The sequence below is a fragment of the Thecamonas trahens genome (genome assembly GCF_000142905.1).
Source record: "Thecamonas trahens ATCC 50062 unplaced genomic scaffold supercont1.8, whole genome shotgun sequence".
Taxonomy (NCBI): Eukaryota; order Apusomonadida; family Apusomonadidae; genus Thecamonas; species Thecamonas trahens.
Window position 1 is genome coordinate 337,087 of NW_013657672.1, and position 15,326 is coordinate 352,412.

Consider the following 15,326-nt stretch of genomic DNA (forward strand, 5'->3'; position numbering starts at 1 on the left):
CCCCCTCCCCCTCCCCTTCCCCCTCCCCCAACTCAGCATCTTCCCTCCCCCACCCCCCGCTGACACCCGCCACCCACTCAACTCTACTCATCGCTAGCTATGGCCGACGAACGCCCTGTCATTGCCATTGACCCACTGCAGATCCCTGTGGTCGACTCTGGCGAATCTTACGTACGCTTGCTTGCCTTGTCAAGTTGGCCATGCCCTCCCCCGCCCGCGCACGTCGGGGGATCCGCTGCTGCTGACGCGTCGCCACGCCGAGGCGATGATGGATGAGCGGAGAGGATGGGGTGGATGGGGTGGACGTGAGAGTGGAGGGACTCACGATGAGAGGAGATGACAGTCGGATGACGGCAGCTCGGAGGCATCGTCGAGCAACCCATTCCCGGACTCGGACTCGGGATCTGACTCGGGCTCCGAGTGGGAGGACCAGTCGTCGTCCGAGGCCCAGGGCGCGGGATCGGACGGATCGGAGGCCGGTGAGGGATCGGAGACGGATGCCATTCCGGGCGAGTGCCCTGTGTGCGCGTACATGCGGGCAGGGCCCTGTGGTGTCGAGTACTCGGCCTTTGACAAGGTGTGCGTCAAGCGCGAAACTGAGGACATGCCCGATGAGTGCCAGGAGCACTTTCTGGCCATGCGGGAGTGCTTTGTCCAGCACAACGAGTACTACGGCTTTGTTCTCGACATGTTTGAGACTGCACTGAACAAGGACGAGGACGAGGGCGAGGGCGAGGCCAGCGATGAGGCCCAGGGCGAGGGCGAGAGCGAGGCGGCGGCCGAGACCGCGGCCGAGACCGAGACCGAGACCGCTGCTGAGGAGGTTGGTGATGATGACATCTAGATCTGTTTATCGTAATCTTTATCTTCATACCAGGCTGGTGAAGACGCGTGGCCGAACGACAAGTACCGCGGCAGCCACCGCCGCAGCGGCGGCTGCTCCCATGGCGACCGCTGCCGCCGCCGTCGACGAGCACCCGAGTACACTGGCGGTGACGCGCCCGAACCAGCGGGCCGCCCGTGCGACTGGCGACGCTGTGTTGGTCGGCATGGTGGCCACGATCTGGATCCGCGAGGTCAGAAGCCGCGCCGCAAAGGCGGCAAGTTCGTCGTTCGCCACCCCCTCGGACTCGGCATGCTTCCAAGACGAGTAAACGCTATCGATCTGGCCGAGCATGTCGTTCTTGGCCGAAATGGCCTCGACCCACAGCCGCGGTTGCTGCAGCGTGAGCCCGACGATGACTGAAAGGTGCGCAATCGAGGAGCTCACCGCCGTCTCGGAAAACGTAAACAGGCCCTTCTCGTCATCGGCGCCCATGATGTACCCGAGCCGATATCGGTCAATGAGCCCGCGGCACTGGTCGCTCAGCATCTCCAGCGCTGCGGTGTACGCCTCCATGCGAATGACGCCGTACGCCAACGATGGGTACTCAATGATCGTGGCGTTGTCCAGACTCTCTAGCTCCCACTGTGCGCCGACGAGGCCGTACCCGCGGAGGTCCGACTCAAACTGAGCGCACACCAGGTGTGTCCACACCGTGAGAAGCACCATGTCGCGTGCGTCAAACAGCTGGACAGGCATCAGGAGCGACATCGCTGCCCGTGGCGAGTCTCCGCCAAACTCGACCACTACTTCCTCACCCGGCGGAAGGTCCGGTGTAAGTCTGAGCGAGTTGCTCCCGTCTTGGACCAGGAGGCCAAGGGCCTCGGCGTCGGCCACTGCCGCGTCAAGCGACGCACACCTGTTCTCGATCGAGGCCAGATACTGAGCTCCGATGGCATGGAATGCATCGTCGTCAATAGCTCCCACCGCTGAGACAGTCACGCTCGAAGGTGTACCAAACGCCAGCCGCCGCAGGGCCTCACCAGCCGCCACGTCAGCGGCCGAGACCGTCGACGTCTCGTCAAAGGGGATCAGACCAAAGAGATGAGCTACGGCCGTTCCGAGCAGGCCGCGCTTGGGGAGCGATGTGGTACGGCCGTGCGAGAGCGCGTTTCGCGCCTTGGTCACCTGCCGCTTGACAGCCTTGTCGTGGATCCGTCCTGTCAGGTCTTTTCCCTGTCGCTTGAGCCATGAGCCGTCGAGCTCGTCCGGCGTCTCGGGTGGCACCGTTTCGGTCATCAGCAACCGGAGCATGACAACAAACCGCTGCAGGAGCGCATGCGGGATAGAGATGCCGATAAGCACGTCTGTATTGCTCAGCTCGACCGAAATCTCCGACACACCAAGCATCGACCGCTTGGTGTGGAGCTGCGAGAGGCCAGGCCAGCGCTCGGTGAGGAGCAGCTCCAGCCCCCGACACGCATCCTTGCACGCCTGCACGTTGGGCGCCGAGCCTGTGTCGTGCGCGACAAGGCTTCCGCGGATCATAAGCGCAACCTCGTGGCTCATCGACGGCAGCGCCATGCACACCACAGTCATGCCGTTGGCGTACGTCCGTGAGTTGGCAGCGTAGCCCATGAGCTGAGACGCCGGCGACGAGGTCGCCACCACTGCCGACGGCGGAGCCAGCTGGCCAGCTGCGTCGGCAAAGGTATCCTCGCCGCTGGACCGAGCGGCTTCGGAGATCCAGGCTGGTGCAGTGTGATTGGCCTCAAGCGCGTCGTCCACGATTTTCGAGTACTTGGCCATCGAGGCCGCGAGTGCAGCCTGAAGGACACCTAGGTTGTCGGCGACTCGGAACAGAGTGGTTGCCTCGTCACGCGACGACGAGAAAGCGATGTGGAGCGATATCTGCGACGGCGCCACGCTCAGCGCGGCCTTGACAATGCTGTTGAGACTCTCCAGGTCTGGACAGTCGGCCGCGGTGGCGTCGAGGCCAACCGCGGGTGTGTAGTCTTGCTCAGCAGTGAGGCCGATGACCCAGTCCTGGGTGAGATCGGCGACAGCATGCTGGAGACCAGTCATGGTCATGTCGTGGTACGAAATGACCGAGACAGCCATGCTCCGCTCAAGATCGAGCATACCGTCGCGGGCAAGGACGCTCACCACACCGATGAGCGAGTGGAGAACAGGTGGAATGCTGCCGTCTGCAACAGTGACCGTAATGATGGCCAAATCAAGGCCCGGTGCGCACCGGAGCTCGACGCCGGTGGAGAGCAGAGCGGCGCCATGGGCCATGGCCAGGCGCAGACCGACGGCCTGCTCGAGACAGCTCCGCAGTGCGGCGCGGCGCGGGGCAGACATGCGTGGCAGCGACGTGAGACGAACAATGAGCTCGACCGAGTCGTTGGGACCAGACATGACAATGACACGCGGGCGGTCGCCGAGCTGCGCGATGTGGTCTTCAAGGCTGTGCCACGAGGCCTGGTGACGGGCGGCGGGGGCAATGCTGTTGGAAGCGACGGCGGCACGGGCGGCGTCAATGCGCTCGACTGCGGGCGCAATCGAGGTTGTACAACGAGCCTTGTGCTTGGCCCAGTGACGATTCTGGCATGCCGACGAGCAGTACGTCGGCCCGCGGCATGACGAGCACCTGCGGCCGTGCTTGCCGCAGAGCACACAGGCGCGGTCATCGGAGGGGCCAAACCAAGCCGAGGCCAGCGAGATGACCCGCTCGGGCTCGACATCACCGACGACGACGAGTGCCATGTTGCTTGGCGTGTACCACTTGGCGTAGAAGGCGTCGGCAGCTGCGATGACCTCGTCGGGGTTGGCACTGATGGCGTCGCCAAGTTCGGCCAGCCGGGTCTCCCCTAGCGACTCGCTTCCCGAGTCGCGGAGGCCAACAGCGGTGAGCTCGTGCCTGCCCTCAGCCGACGATCCATTGGCGAGTGTGTAGTACGCATCGTGGAGATGGTCGACGGTGTACGCGGGGTGGCGGACAAGGTTGGCGAGGAGGGCAATGGCCTTGTCGACGGCGGCAAAGGGGACAATTACGTCGAGATGAACGGTGGCATAGGCGAGAGCGCCGACATTGAGTGAAGTTGACCAGGCCGCCATCAGCGAGTCCACATCGCCCGGTCCGTATAGTGTCGATGCCTGGACCAGCAGATGTGGGACGAGGGCCGAGAGAAAGGGTACCTCGGGCGGCTCGGCCCCAGCACCCCCGCCCACCACCAGCCGCAGCAGCGCCTCGCCTGCAAGCGTGCCTGACGAGGCCACAATGACCTCGGTCCCGGATGCAAGAAGCTTGTGCATCGAGGGTGCGAGGAGAGTGTGTGTGTGGGGAGCGGGTTGGGAGGACAGGGGGGGGGGGGGGGGGGGAGTGGGCGGGACTCGGGTGAGACGGACATGGAGGCGACGTGGGGGGCGAGGGCAGGGCGGGCGATGATCGGGAAAATGCAGTGATGGTTTAAGGGTAGCATAACGTGGTGTTCAGCATGTGGAAGCTGCTTGCCGAGGGCTAGGCAGGGGGGGGGGGGGGTAAAACGCCCATCGCCGTCACGACGATGGCTTGATCTGCTCGAGGAGGGTGCGGGCCGGAGAGACAACCTTATCGGCGGTGTCGGGGCCCCAGAAGGCGAGCTGGTTCTCGTAGAGGCCGTTGATGTGGTCGTAGGTGCGGGAGGAAGGGAAGTAGCCACCGTGGGCCTCCGAGTAGCCCCAGATCATGGCGTCAGTGTAGCCCATGGCCTTCATGTCGGCGCGGAGAGCGTCGCCGGGAGTGGTGAGGAGCTCACCGGGGATGGTGACGGCACCGATGTGCTTGTCGCCGATGTCGAATCGGGCAGCAACGTACCACGGGTTCTCGTCGAGCCACTCCTCGTCGAGGTGGAGGTTCGCGTCACAGTCGAGGATCTCGCAGAAGGAGCAGATGTCAAGAGGGCCGCCGCGGGTGCAGTTGGCCATGCGGGCGAGGGTGAGGTTCATATCGGTCTTGCCAAGCGGGTTCTGCACAAAGGCGGTGGTGATGGTGACGTCCGCAGTGGGTGAGAGGGCGGCGCGGCGGGCAACGACGCGATCGGCCATGAGCTTCCCACCCACAAAGTTGGACTCGGACTCGGAGCCGCCGTTGCACATGCCCGGCGCCGGGTCGACGTCGCCAGCGTCGGCGTTGACGAACAGAGCCACGCCGCCGACGGCGGCCTCGATGGCGCGGCAGCCTGCGCCGGCCAGGTCGGACGAGAGCTTCATGTTGGACGGCCCGTAGCAGACCGAGTGGAAGGCGAAGTTCCAGACCGTGGCCATGACCGAGCCGTCGGCCTTGTTCACAGCGATGACGCCCATGTTCGGGTCGATGTGGTCCCGCGCGAGCCACGGCACATCCTTGGCGCAACGGTTGACCGTCAGGTTGTACACCATCTCGATGCCGATGTCCATGACTGCCGGCTCCATGGCGGCGTGCGCCTCCATGATGGTGGCTGCAATGTTGGTGGCAAGCTCCTGCTGGAGCTCGTAGACAAGGAGATCCGTCGCCGGCGCAAGCGCCCACAGCATCCGCGGCGAGATGGCGCCCGGCCCCGAGTGAGTGTGCGACGAGGCAAAGACAATGTTCTCGATGGTAAGCGTCGAGCCGGCCTCGCGGATTTTCTCGATCACGATCCCATTGAGCGTCTCGTCAGATCCGATGCCATCAAGGGTGACAAAGGCAAGCTGGGTGCCCTTGCCGTCGTCTAGAATGAGCACCTTGCACCACGTGGGGTCGATGATGCCCACAGACGGCATCATGAACGTCGTGTACTTGCGCTTTTGCGGCAGCGGCCACTTGGGCACCCGCCGGTCGCCGTGGTTGTATCCAGCGAGCGGAATCCCGATCGGCAGCGAGACTATAAACCGAGCCGTGACATGCGTGCGTGCGTACGTTGGTGTGTGTGTGTGTGTGTGTGTGTGTGAGAGAGAGAGCGTGTGTTGTGAGAGCGTGTTGCGGTGCGCAAAAAAAAAAGCAGCGCACATGCACGCGGCAGCTTCAACCTGCCGCCGTCCGCCTCTCCTCCCTCCCCCCCCTCCCCCTCCCCCTCCCCTCCTCCCTCCTCACGGCCGCCCCAACTCGGAACACGTACCATCCTTCTTGGCAGCACCAGCCATGAGAGTACCAATGGCAGCAAGGGTGGGCTTGGGAGTGTGGGCTGCAAAGGCAGCGGCCAGGAGGCCCGCCATGGCCAGGGAGAGTGCGACGAGAGCAAGACGCATGTCGCAAGTTTGTCGGTGAGACAGGTGGCTCTCGGGCCAATCCAAGGTGGTCATGTACTGTGCTGTTCACTTTGAGGCGGGCGACAACGCGCCCGAGCAATCGCACGTACCGTCAAGGGGTATTAGACCAGAAAGTGCGGGAGATGCAGGAGGAGGGCGCGATCTGCATCTTCGGACCAGCGGTTGTACGAGGCGACGTCAATGTCGAGGACGAGGACAAGGGTCTTAAAGTGGGCTTGGATGACGGCCAGGCCCTGCTCGGCGGACTTGGTGCGGCGGGCGGCGAGCGGCTCGCGGAAGTGGTCGACGATCTCGGTGAGGTTAAAGACCAGCGAGCTGTCGAGGCCGCGGATGGCGCCTGCGACGCGCTTGCCGGCAACGCCTGCGGCTGTGTGTTGGAGGAGTGCTGGAAGCGCGGCGATGGTGGGCGCTGCCGTGTCCGCCAGGAGTAGAAAAACCTCGTCGTAGACGGCAGACGACGGCAGAAAGTCGGCACCGTGCTGTATGATCATATTGAGGATGAGCATGGCATTGCCAACAGCGAGCCCAAGCGGCCCGCCCTGGGCCACACTCAGCTCGGCGGCTGCACCGGCCAACGACGCCAGCATCTCCAGCAGCAGCGTGACCATGCCGGGCCACGCCACGTCGAGCCGTGCCTTGGCCCGACGCATGAGGTACAGGACGCGGTGGACGCAGCCGAGACAGCGGCCGACAAGATCGAGCGGCCAGTGCATGACGGGCAGCTGGCGGGCGAAGGCCAAATGCTGCGCAGCGGACTCGAGGGTGGCGCCGAGGATGTGTATGGCTAGCGGCGCCCTCGCACGAGCGTCGCCCAGGACTAGGCCGTGCGACTTGTCAACCAGGATGCGGCCGAGCTGCCGCGACTCGAGGAGGACCTGGACGCCGACAAGAACCATCGACTGGCAGGCGACAATGCCGTCGTTGGCCTGCGGGAGCTGCAAAACCTTGCGCGCGTAGACCACAAAGGCGGCGGCCATGTCGAGGCGATCAAAGCCGAGTCCGACCCGAGTTTGCGGTGCGACCGGAGCACTGCGCATCGCGCCAGCTTTCCATGTCGGAAGCCAGGCTTTCCAGCCCCTTGCAGGCGGCGGCGGCGCTGATGGCCCAGCACTGCCGTCAGAGGCGGCGATCGAGGAGACAGCTGCAGCGGCTGCGGCGACCGACGCCGCAAGCTCCTCCTCAAGCAGGACGCCGACGTTGCGGTTGGCGGTGAGGAGGGCGACAAGGAGAAAGGCCGGCGGGAGAAGAAGTCGCGGTGTCGAGGCCGCAGCAAGAAGCGCCGCGAGCGACGGGAGGCTCTCGGCCTCGGCGGCCGAGAGCACCCGTGTCGAGCCACCCGCGTGCAGCCGCGGTCTTGCATGCGGTTTGGAGAGCCTCGCCAGCGAGAGGACTGAGGCACCGACGGCCGAGATGCGAGAGGTGAGCGAGGGCCGCGGTGGGCCGGCCGTGGGCGGCAGGGTCGCCGGCGCGTCGACTAGCGCCTTGCCCAGCTTGCTCAGTGCAATCTTGACGCGGGCACGGACGAGGTCGAGGAGCGGGGTGAGTGACGATTCGCGATCGAGGGTAGCCAGTTGGGTTCGAAGCGCAGACTCGCGTTCGTCACGCATGTGAGAGAGCAGAAGCGTGAGCAGAGTGGCGACCGGCGCGCCGGCCTTGACACGCAGCACCGGATCGGCAAGCGCCACCAGCAGCGGACCGAGCACATCTTCCAGCTGAAAGTACTCGAGCAGTGTGTTCTGATCCAAGAGCGGTGAGGCAGTAGCCAGCGTCAGCGCGAGCTCAACTGCGGCGGCGAGAACCTTGGTTGGCGGGCGCGGCGAGGCCGCCGCCAGCAGCCGGGCAACATCTTGCAGGAGGCCGACAAACAGCGAGTCAACAGCTTCAAACGGCGCCAGCCGCGAGAGAAGCTCATAGCCGATGAACACGTTGCGTGATCCACGGGCCTCGGCCTCGGCAGTGATGACGGCGTTGACAACCGCGCTGAGGGTAGCGAGCGCGTTGGCGGCACGCGTAGCCACCGGCTTCTCCGCCGGCGCTTCGATCGCCGCCGCCGCGTGGAACACTGCCGCCGCCACCAGAGCATGCAGTGGAAAGTCCGGCTTGGCAACAGCGGCGGCCAAGACGTCGACATCCACCTTGAGCATCAGCAGCGTCGGCCATGGCGGCGAGTCGGGCGGCGGCGGTGGGGCACCGGCCTCACCCTTGGTCAACCCAAGCAGCAGGGCACGGTACTTGCTTGCTCCTCGGCGTCCAGAAGCCATGAGATGAGAGAAAAAGAGGGAATGTGGTGTGTATGTATGTGTGTGTGTGTGTGTGTCTCTCTCTCTCTGTGTGTGCGTGTGTGTGGAGGCGGGAATGGGCTTGGTGTCTGACGAGTGACGGGTGACGACCGCCAGAAGGGGGAGGGGGGGAGGGGGGGGAAGGGGAACCGGGATGGAGAGAGTGGTCGCCACCGCCACCGCCACCGCCACTGGCAGCGCACACGTCTCGCAGACACATACCATGGGCTGCAACGGGTCGAAGAACAGGGGTACGAACTGCTTAAGATGACTACCACTTGTGCCATCCCCTTCCCCACCTCATCCTCTGTATCCTCACTCACTCCCTCCCTCCCTCCCCCCCCTCCTCTCCTCCTCCCCTCCCCCTTCCCCTGTCCCTCCCCCCTCCTCGCCACCTACAGACATCCAGGAGTCACGGACACGGGTCGAGTCGACCAACACCTCCACACAGGCACGCCCCGCAGGTGCACAGGGCGCATCGTCACAGCCTATTGCCAAGTATGTTCTCCCTCCCCCCACCCTCCCCCTCGTTCACCCATGCCCCCCCCCCCTCCCCTCCCTCCCCCCCCCCCCCCCTCCCTCCCCCTCCTGCCTGGGCTGCGAGTCACATGCGGGTGACTCGCACCATCAGCCACAAGCCACCATCGTCACCGAGGCTCAAGCCAGGACATGTCTACTCCCCAGGACCAAGATGCCGAGGCTGAGACTGTTGCTGTTGTTGCCCATAGTGCTGCTGCTGCCACCTTTTCCTCAGCTACCCCACGCCCACACTCACCCCTCCCTCCCCTCAGCCGCCACGATGCGGTGCTGCCGGACGACCAGATGGGCCGCTCGCCGCATGACATGCGGTTTGCTGAGCGCGAGTTCTTCTCTCACGTTGTGGAGCAGACGGCGTCGTCGCTGATCGACATCTCGCAGACGCCCGAGTTTCTGTCAGCCGAAGACGCGCGGATGCGCGAGGCCGACTACGCATCGCTGCTGGCAACGGTGCAACCGGCGCCGGCGCTGCAAGCACTGCTTGCACTTCCGGCCGAGTCGAACGCCAACGCCGACCCGGCAGCAGTGCTGCAGGAGACGACCGTGGCGCCGGCGCTTGCCGAGCTCGGGGCCGAGGCTGTCGACGCCGTTGCCGCTGCCGTCGCCGGCATGGCCGTCGAGCCGATGGGCGACATTGTGATGGCGCTGCCGGACATCCAGGTCAACGCGTAGAGGGTAAACTGCCACTCAAGGAGGCATAAGTAGGCCATAAGTAGGACAGCCGTACATCAATAGCATTCAATGGAGATCAGAGAGACCAGCCTTAGTCGGTGCGCTCGGAAATGGCAGAGAGGGTGGCGATGCGCAGGGACTCAAAGACCGAGGTTACCTGCTGGATCTCAGCATCACGCTGCTTGTCCATGGCCTGAGCGAATGCTTGGAGCTCGTCGGCAGAGAACCCCTCCCAGTTCCTCGAGTTGTCCTTTCCGCTCTCGGCCTGGCCGAGGTAGGCGGCATCGTCCTGGACCTCGTTCTCCTCCATGTACTGCAGGAACGACGGCTTGGCGCCACCGGCGCTGGCGGCGGCGGTGCGGGCGGGCGCAAGCGACGCGCCACGGATCATGGTGCCGGACTCATCGTCCGAGTCGTTGAGCACCATGGTGCCGGCGTTGTAAAAGTCGTCGTCGTCGTCGTCGGCTGCTCCCGCGCTTGACGGCGCCCCCCGCCAGGATTGATGACCATAGTCCCGGCGTCAAAGGAGTCATCATCGTCGTCCGAGTTGGCGACGATGATCATGGTGCCCGAGGCGTAGTCCTCGCCCGACGGGTCCCACGGTGCGGCTTTGGCCTTGCCGCCAGCGCCGGTGCTCGATGACAGCAGCGCCTTGTGCAGCTGTGCCGAGCCCTTCTTGACCTTGGCGCGCATGGCCTTGTTCTCCTCGACAGCCTTGAGGATCGAAACAATCCATGCCTTGCGGACCGAGGCCGAGTCTGCCGCCATGGGATACGTCCTGTTCCGTGTATGGATCTCAAAGCCAAACTTCTTCCTCTTGTGCACGTCGGCGATCTGGACCTTCCGGATCTCTGCAATCTTGATCACGCCCTGAGGCTGGGTCGACTCCTTCACCGCCGCTGTCCGCCACCGCATCCCGCATCAGCATCCGCCCCCATGTGAGTCTCTCCCCCTTCCCCACCTTGGACCATGACCGCGCCAAGGACGGTCGCCAAAAAACGAACGGCCCACCTGCACGCCCCCACAGGGAGACGACGGGGAAGGGGGCTATGGCAGGGTAGAAGGGAAAGAGACAGTACCACCCACCAAGGAAGGGATATACATGCATGGGTATGGCGTCTCTGCTCGCTGTACGTACCCGACTTGAAGTACAGGAGGAAGGCCCGGTTGAGAACCATCCACCGCTTCTTCCACGTCTTGATCCGGTTGCCCTGCTTGAGCAGCCAGCCCTGGCGGATAACCTCGTCCGTCTGCAGTTCCACATTCTTGAGCGCAGAGCCCAACTTCTTCTTTCTCCGGAAGGACATGCTGTCCCCACCGGCGCCTCGACAAGAAGCGTGTTGCCCTCGCTCTGCACGCGGTCGCTCTCGCGCCCGTTGCCCGCCCGCCCGCTCGCCCTCCGGCCAATAACCAACCAACCGATCGATCGACCTCGTCCTCCTTCGATTAACTCTCGTTCAGATATTCGTTCCTCCCTCTCCCCCCCTCCCTCCTCCCTTGCCGCCCACCCGACCGCAACTGTCCTCGATCCCGATACTCCCTCCACATGTCCATCCCCTCCCCCTCCTTCCCCCCTCTCCCCGTCCTTGATCAACGACATCGGCCACCCTGATGTCGACCAACCGTTGGCCATGGCAGCGCCGACGTGGCCAACTCGGCCGAGTGACTCGCTCGCCGAGGCGACGCTGCAGCGGCGGTGTCTAGACGGTGTCGAGGCCATAGGGCTACACTAGACTCTGTAGCTCCGGGAGAAGCAGAAGCAACATGTTCCGCATGGCAGGTGCTTCGTTTGCGCGCCCCACGCCTGCGTGGGCAGCCATGATGTACGCACCTTGAGCTTGAGCATGTGTCGGTGAGGGTGAGGCGGAGGGGGGCGTTGAGGCATTTTTTGAGTGTGTGCTGGGGAGGAGGATGGAGGGAGACTGATGGCGGAGAGTGGCGATGGAATGAGTAGGTGGCGGCGGATGTACGCCGACCTGCCCGAGCACTACAAGATCACCATGCCTGCCCTCTCGCCGACCATGGAGGCTGGCAATCTGGCCGAGTGGGAGGTGGCCGAGGGTGAGGAGATCGCCAGCGGAGACGTCATGGCCTCCATCCAGACCGACAAGGCCACGCTCGACCTGGAGAGTACTGAGGACGGGTACGTTGCCCGGCTGTTCAAGGAGGCCGGGACGGAGAACATCCCGGTTGGTGACCTCATTGCCATCATTGTCGAGGAGGAGGACGACGTGGCGGCGTTCAAGGACTATGACCCCGCGTCCGACGCTGGCGACGCGAAGCCGGCGCCCAAGGCTGACGACGGTGCTCCCAAGGCGGCCGACGCTGCGCCCAAGGCGGCGGATGCCGCGCCTGCCGACGCCAAGCCGGCAACCGGCAAGGCTGCTGCCAGCAACCGCGTTGTTGCCTCGCCGCTGGCCAAGAACACGGCGCGCGAGTCGGGCGTCGACCTCGCGGGCATCCGCGGGACCGGTCCGGGCGGCCGGGTCGTCCAGGCCGATGTGCTGGAGGCTGTGGATACTGGCTCGCAAAGCCAGGTTGTGGCGTCAGGCGCGGGCGCTGGGGCGGTGGCGTCGGGTGCGGCGTACACCGACGTGCCGCTCGACAACGTCCGCCGGGTCATTGCCCAGCGGCTGCAGGAGTCCAAGCAGACCATCCCGCACTTTTACCTCTCGGTCGACGTCACCCTCGACGAGCTCCTCGAGGTCCGCTCCGAGCTTAACGCGCAGGGCAAGGACGAGTACAAGCTCTCGATCAACGACTTTGTGGTCAAGGCCTCGGCGCTCGCCCTGCAGCAGGTGCCCGAGGTCAACTCGTCGTGGCAGGGTGACTTTATCCGCCAGAACCACTCGTCGGACATCTCGGTGGCGGTCGACACCGGAAAGGGCCTCATCACCCCCATCGTCGACGCGGCCGAGTCGCGCGGCCTGGTCTCGATCTCGCACAAGGTCAAGGACCTTGCTGCCCGCGCCCGCGAGAACAAGCTCGCCCCGCAGGAGTACCAGGGCGGCACCTTTACCATCTCCAACCTCGGTGCCTACGGCGTCTCGCACTTTACTGCCATCATCAACCCGCCGCAGTCGTGCATTCTTGCTGTCGGCTCGGGCTCCAAGCGCGTTGTGCCCGACACCTCGTCCGAGGCCGGCTTCAAGGAGTCGAACGTCATGACCGTGACTCTCTCGTGCGACCACCGCGTCGTCGACGGTGCTGTCGGCGCCCGCTGGCTGCAGGTCTTCAAGAAGTACGTCGAGAACCCGCTGTCGATGCTGCTGTAGCCCATTGAATCATGCTTGGAAAAAGGCCGCGCGAGCGCCGCCGTCACGGCGCCATCGGCGCCAGCCGCTGCGCCCGGGATGGGCTGGGCGAGCCAGCCGCGAGCTTGCGCTGCTGCCGCCGCTGCATGACAGCGTATCGTTCGGCAGGCGACAGACCGGCGGCGACAAGCACGTCGGTGGCTGTCGTCCGCGACGAGGGGGCGTGCAGCGGGCGGAGCGGGGCGAGCGGCGGCGCAAGCCCTGGCGGCGACGACGTCGGCGACGACTGCGAGACGCTGGCCCGCGCTCGGAGCGCGACAACGCCGGCAGCCATATCGTCGTCATCATCGCTAGCGCCTTCTCCGCCCAGTTCGCGGCTGGCAGAGAGCTCGGCCGCGATGTCAAGCGACTCGGGCAGCTGCGGCTCGTGGTGGAGGGCGACGAGGGAGAGCGATTCGTTGCCCATCGAGTCGCCGTCGGGATCAGAAAACGTTGAAGGAGAGATGGGTGAGGTCGGCGAGAGCGAGGTCGGAGGCGGCGAGCCAGCATGAAGCTGGGCGACTTCCGGCGGAGGCTTGGCGTCTGGTGGGGGCTCAAGGAGCAGATCGTCAAGTGTGAGGTGATGGGCGCGGACCCGGTGGGTGGTGAGGACCGGCGGCGGTGGCGAGGCCGAGCCGAGAGAGGAGTGTGAACGGGGCGGGTGGTGCGAGGGCGAGCGCGAGGGCGAGCGCGAGGGCGAGCGTGACGGCGTCGCCAACCGTGGGTTGGTGGAGAGCGTTGCGCCGTAGCGCGAGGGCATGACCCGGATCGGCGAGTCGAGCGAGGCCGCAAAGGCGTGCGGCGCCTTGCCCAGGGCTTGCAGCTCAACCTCGGTGATGTCAAGGCAGCACGGCTCGCAGACGCCAGCTTCACGGGCGAGAAACGCGGGATCGCGGCGGAGCATGCGATAGTCGAGTGGCGTGAGCTTTGGCTCGAGCGCGAGAATGATGCGGGGAATGCCCGGGGCGAGGCTCGACGAGGCCGAGCGGCCAGGCGAGGCCGAGGTACGGCGGTGGTGGGTCATGACTGCGCGGTAGGTGACCGGATACAACCGGTTCTTTTCGACAGGATGCAGGCAGGCCGGGCATGGGATGTAGTTTGAGCGCTTGGACGACTTGCGGCGGGTGGTGGCGGCGGTGAGGCCCTGCAGACGCGAGCGGCGACGGGCAAGCGCATCCGAGCCGGAGCGCGTGTCTGTGGCGCGGAGCGAGAGGGCGACAGTACGGATGTCTGAAGGCATGCCGATCTTGCCGACCTTGGACTCGACGTCGAGTGACGAGAAGTAGGTGAACCAGAGGCGGTCTGCGGCGTCCTGCTTGACGTTGAACACCATGCCGCGGACGACGTACGATTGCGGCGAGGCAGCGGTGATGTGGGCGGCCAGGTGCTCGGCCATGGCCTTGAGGCGCTTGTTCAGATTGCGGTTGTTGAGGACCACGGGCAGCGAGTCGTGCAGTTCGCCTTCGTGGGTCGCTCCGCGGGCGTTGCGGGTGATGCGGAGCTCGGAGAGCTTGTGCACCGAGTCGCGGCGCTCGATGTCGAGCATGTCCGGCGCCCATGCCACACGCAGCGTCGAGTTGTACGCCCCGCGCGGCGCCACAAACCTTTGCACTATGCCGTTGCGTGGCAACGAGTCGTACAGCAGCGTCCGGAGCGAGGCCTTGTCGTGGAACTCGGCGCAGGTGAACGGCTCGCCGTCCGAGTTCTCCTCGGTCGTGATCGAGTACGCCACAATGTCAAAGACCACCGCCGAGCGGTCGACCTTGATCAGCTCGCTGTATACCTCGTCAGTTGTGGTCTTGGCTGCCCGCTTGCGCATGATCGAGCCGGTCTTCTTCGAGGTAAAGTAGTAACGGTCGAGTCGGCCGTTGCGAATGACCAGCGTGTCCGGGATGCGGACCGAGGCCGAGGTATAGGTCTGTGGATGCTTGGCCCACAAGTAGTGGTACGCGTTGTCGACATGGCCCGCACCATGCCCATAGTCCAACGGCGGAGCGCTCTGTCGCCATCTCCGCGACGTCGAGGTCGAGACTACGGCCTCGACCGACAACGGGCCGGTCTCCTCCTCCTCCTCGGCCTCCTTCCCGCCTCGCCCATAGCCCATCGCCTTGCTTCTCACCGACCACAACGAAGATCCCGATGCCCTCAACGAGGCCATGCCTCTTTGCTGTGGCAAGAGAGATGTTATGCCTGTGAACTGTCGTCAGCTCGGGCGAAGGAGGTGCGCGTGGCAAGGGAAGCGGCATGGAAGGCACCGAGCCGGCCTAGTCGGAGGCAGCCACACACTTGAGTCAGTATGGAGAACCCTCTGGATCTGCTGCGGCTGGCGCTGAACGAGCGGGTGGTGGTGAAGATGCGGGGAGAGCGGGAGCTTGCCGGGAAGCTGCATGTACGTGTTGTACATGGGCGTGTGTGTGTGTGTGTGTGTGTGTGGTGGGAGGGGGGGGGGTG

General features: G+C 64.9%; 9 protein-coding genes across 9 annotated transcripts in view; 4 read left to right on the top strand and 5 right to left on the bottom strand.

Moving 5' to 3' along the window:
- Positions 1-79: 79 nt before the first annotated feature.
- AMSG_02101 (uncharacterized protein) lies at positions 80-1,173 on the top strand. Its single transcript, XM_013905676.1, has 2 exons — positions 80-171; positions 344-1,173. Exons 1-2 carry the CDS (start codon positions 100-102, stop codon positions 842-844), a joined length of 573 nt encoding a protein of 190 aa, XP_013761130.1. The 5' UTR covers positions 80-99; the 3' UTR covers positions 845-1,173.
- On the bottom strand, positions 869-4,141 carry AMSG_02102 (uncharacterized protein; the record flags this gene model as incomplete). Its single annotated transcript, XM_013905677.1, has 1 exon — positions 869-4,141. One exon carries the CDS (start codon positions 4,139-4,141, stop codon positions 869-871), a length of 3,273 nt encoding a protein of 1,090 aa, XP_013761131.1.
- A 216-nt stretch (positions 4,142-4,357) lies between these two features.
- AMSG_02103 (uncharacterized protein) lies at positions 4,358-6,099 on the bottom strand. Its single transcript, XM_013905678.1, has 2 exons — positions 5,944-6,099; positions 4,358-5,709 (listed from the first exon to the last, which is right to left on the bottom strand). Exons 1-2 carry the CDS (start codon positions 6,071-6,073, stop codon positions 4,385-4,387), a joined length of 1,455 nt encoding a protein of 484 aa, XP_013761132.1. The 5' UTR covers positions 6,074-6,099; the 3' UTR covers positions 4,358-4,384.
- Positions 6,100-6,195: 96 nt separating this feature from the next.
- On the bottom strand, positions 6,196-8,398 carry AMSG_02104 (uncharacterized protein; the record flags this gene model as incomplete). Its single annotated transcript, XM_013905679.1, has 1 exon — positions 6,196-8,398. The coding sequence occupies exon 1, from the start codon at positions 8,353-8,355 to the stop codon at positions 6,196-6,198; it is 2,160 nt and encodes a 719-aa protein (XP_013761133.1). The 5' UTR covers positions 8,356-8,398.
- A 179-nt stretch (positions 8,399-8,577) lies between these two features.
- AMSG_02105 (uncharacterized protein) lies at positions 8,578-9,582 on the top strand (the record flags this gene model as incomplete). The annotated part of the gene is made up of 3 exons (XM_013905680.1): positions 8,578-8,624; positions 8,775-8,871; positions 9,165-9,582. The coding sequence occupies exons 1-3, from the start codon at positions 8,597-8,599 to the stop codon at positions 9,580-9,582; spliced, it is 543 nt and encodes a 180-aa protein (XP_013761134.1). The 5' UTR covers positions 8,578-8,596.
- A 50-nt stretch (positions 9,583-9,632) lies between these two features.
- Positions 9,633-10,924, bottom strand: AMSG_02106 (uncharacterized protein). Its single transcript, XM_013905681.1, has 2 exons — positions 10,721-10,924; positions 9,633-10,481 (listed from the first exon to the last, which is right to left on the bottom strand). The coding sequence occupies exons 1-2, from the start codon at positions 10,887-10,889 to the stop codon at positions 9,970-9,972; spliced, it is 681 nt and encodes a 226-aa protein (XP_013761135.1). The 5' UTR covers positions 10,890-10,924; the 3' UTR covers positions 9,633-9,969.
- Positions 10,925-11,546: 622 nt separating this feature from the next.
- On the top strand, positions 11,547-12,857 carry AMSG_02107 (pyruvate dehydrogenase complex dihydrolipoamide acetyltransferase; the record flags this gene model as incomplete). The annotated part of the gene is made up of 1 exon (XM_013905682.1): positions 11,547-12,857. One exon carries the CDS (start codon positions 11,547-11,549, stop codon positions 12,855-12,857), a length of 1,311 nt encoding a protein of 436 aa, XP_013761136.1.
- Positions 12,585-15,058, bottom strand: AMSG_02108 (uncharacterized protein). Its single transcript, XM_013905683.1, has one exon. The coding sequence runs from the start codon at positions 15,031-15,033 to the stop codon at positions 12,901-12,903; it is 2,133 nt and encodes a 710-aa protein (XP_013761137.1). The 5' UTR covers positions 15,034-15,058; the 3' UTR covers positions 12,585-12,900.
- A 99-nt stretch (positions 15,059-15,157) lies between these two features.
- AMSG_02109 (U6 snRNA-associated Sm-like protein LSm3) overlaps positions 15,158-15,326 on the top strand; it is a 607-nt gene continuing 438 nt past the window's right edge. The window contains exon 1 of the mRNA XM_013905684.1: positions 15,158-15,264. Within this exon, the coding sequence (XP_013761138.1) occupies positions 15,172-15,264 (93 nt within the window). The 5' untranslated portion in view covers positions 15,158-15,171. The remainder of the gene's footprint in view (positions 15,265-15,326) is intronic.

Bases quoted from the DNA above. Each gene is read 5' to 3' on its own strand.
- AMSG_02106 (XM_013905681.1), bottom strand. From the start codon at position 10,889: ATGTCCTTCCGGAGAAAGAAGAAGTTGGGCTCTGCGCTCAAGAATGTG. The intron at 10,482-10,720 runs GTACGTACAGCG...GGTGGCGGACAG, and splicing joins CCTCCTGTACTTCAAGTCGG to CGGCGGTGAAGGAGTCGACC.
- AMSG_02101 (XM_013905676.1), top strand. From the start codon at position 100: ATGGCCGACGAACGCCCTGTCATTGCCATTGACCCACTGCAGATCCCT. The intron at 172-343 runs GTACGCTTGCTT...AGGAGATGACAG, and splicing joins TCGACTCTGGCGAATCTTAC to TCGGATGACGGCAGCTCGGA.
- AMSG_02108 (XM_013905683.1), bottom strand. From the start codon at position 15,033: ATGGCCTCGTTGAGGGCATCGGGATCTTCGTTGTGGTCGGTGAGAAGC.
- AMSG_02103 (XM_013905678.1), bottom strand. From the start codon at position 6,073: ATGCGTCTTGCTCTCGTCGCACTCTCCCTGGCCATGGCGGGCCTCCTG. The intron at 5,710-5,943 runs GTACGTGTTCCG...CTCGGTTTATAG, and splicing joins TGGTGCTGCCAAGAAGGATG to TCTCGCTGCCGATCGGGATT.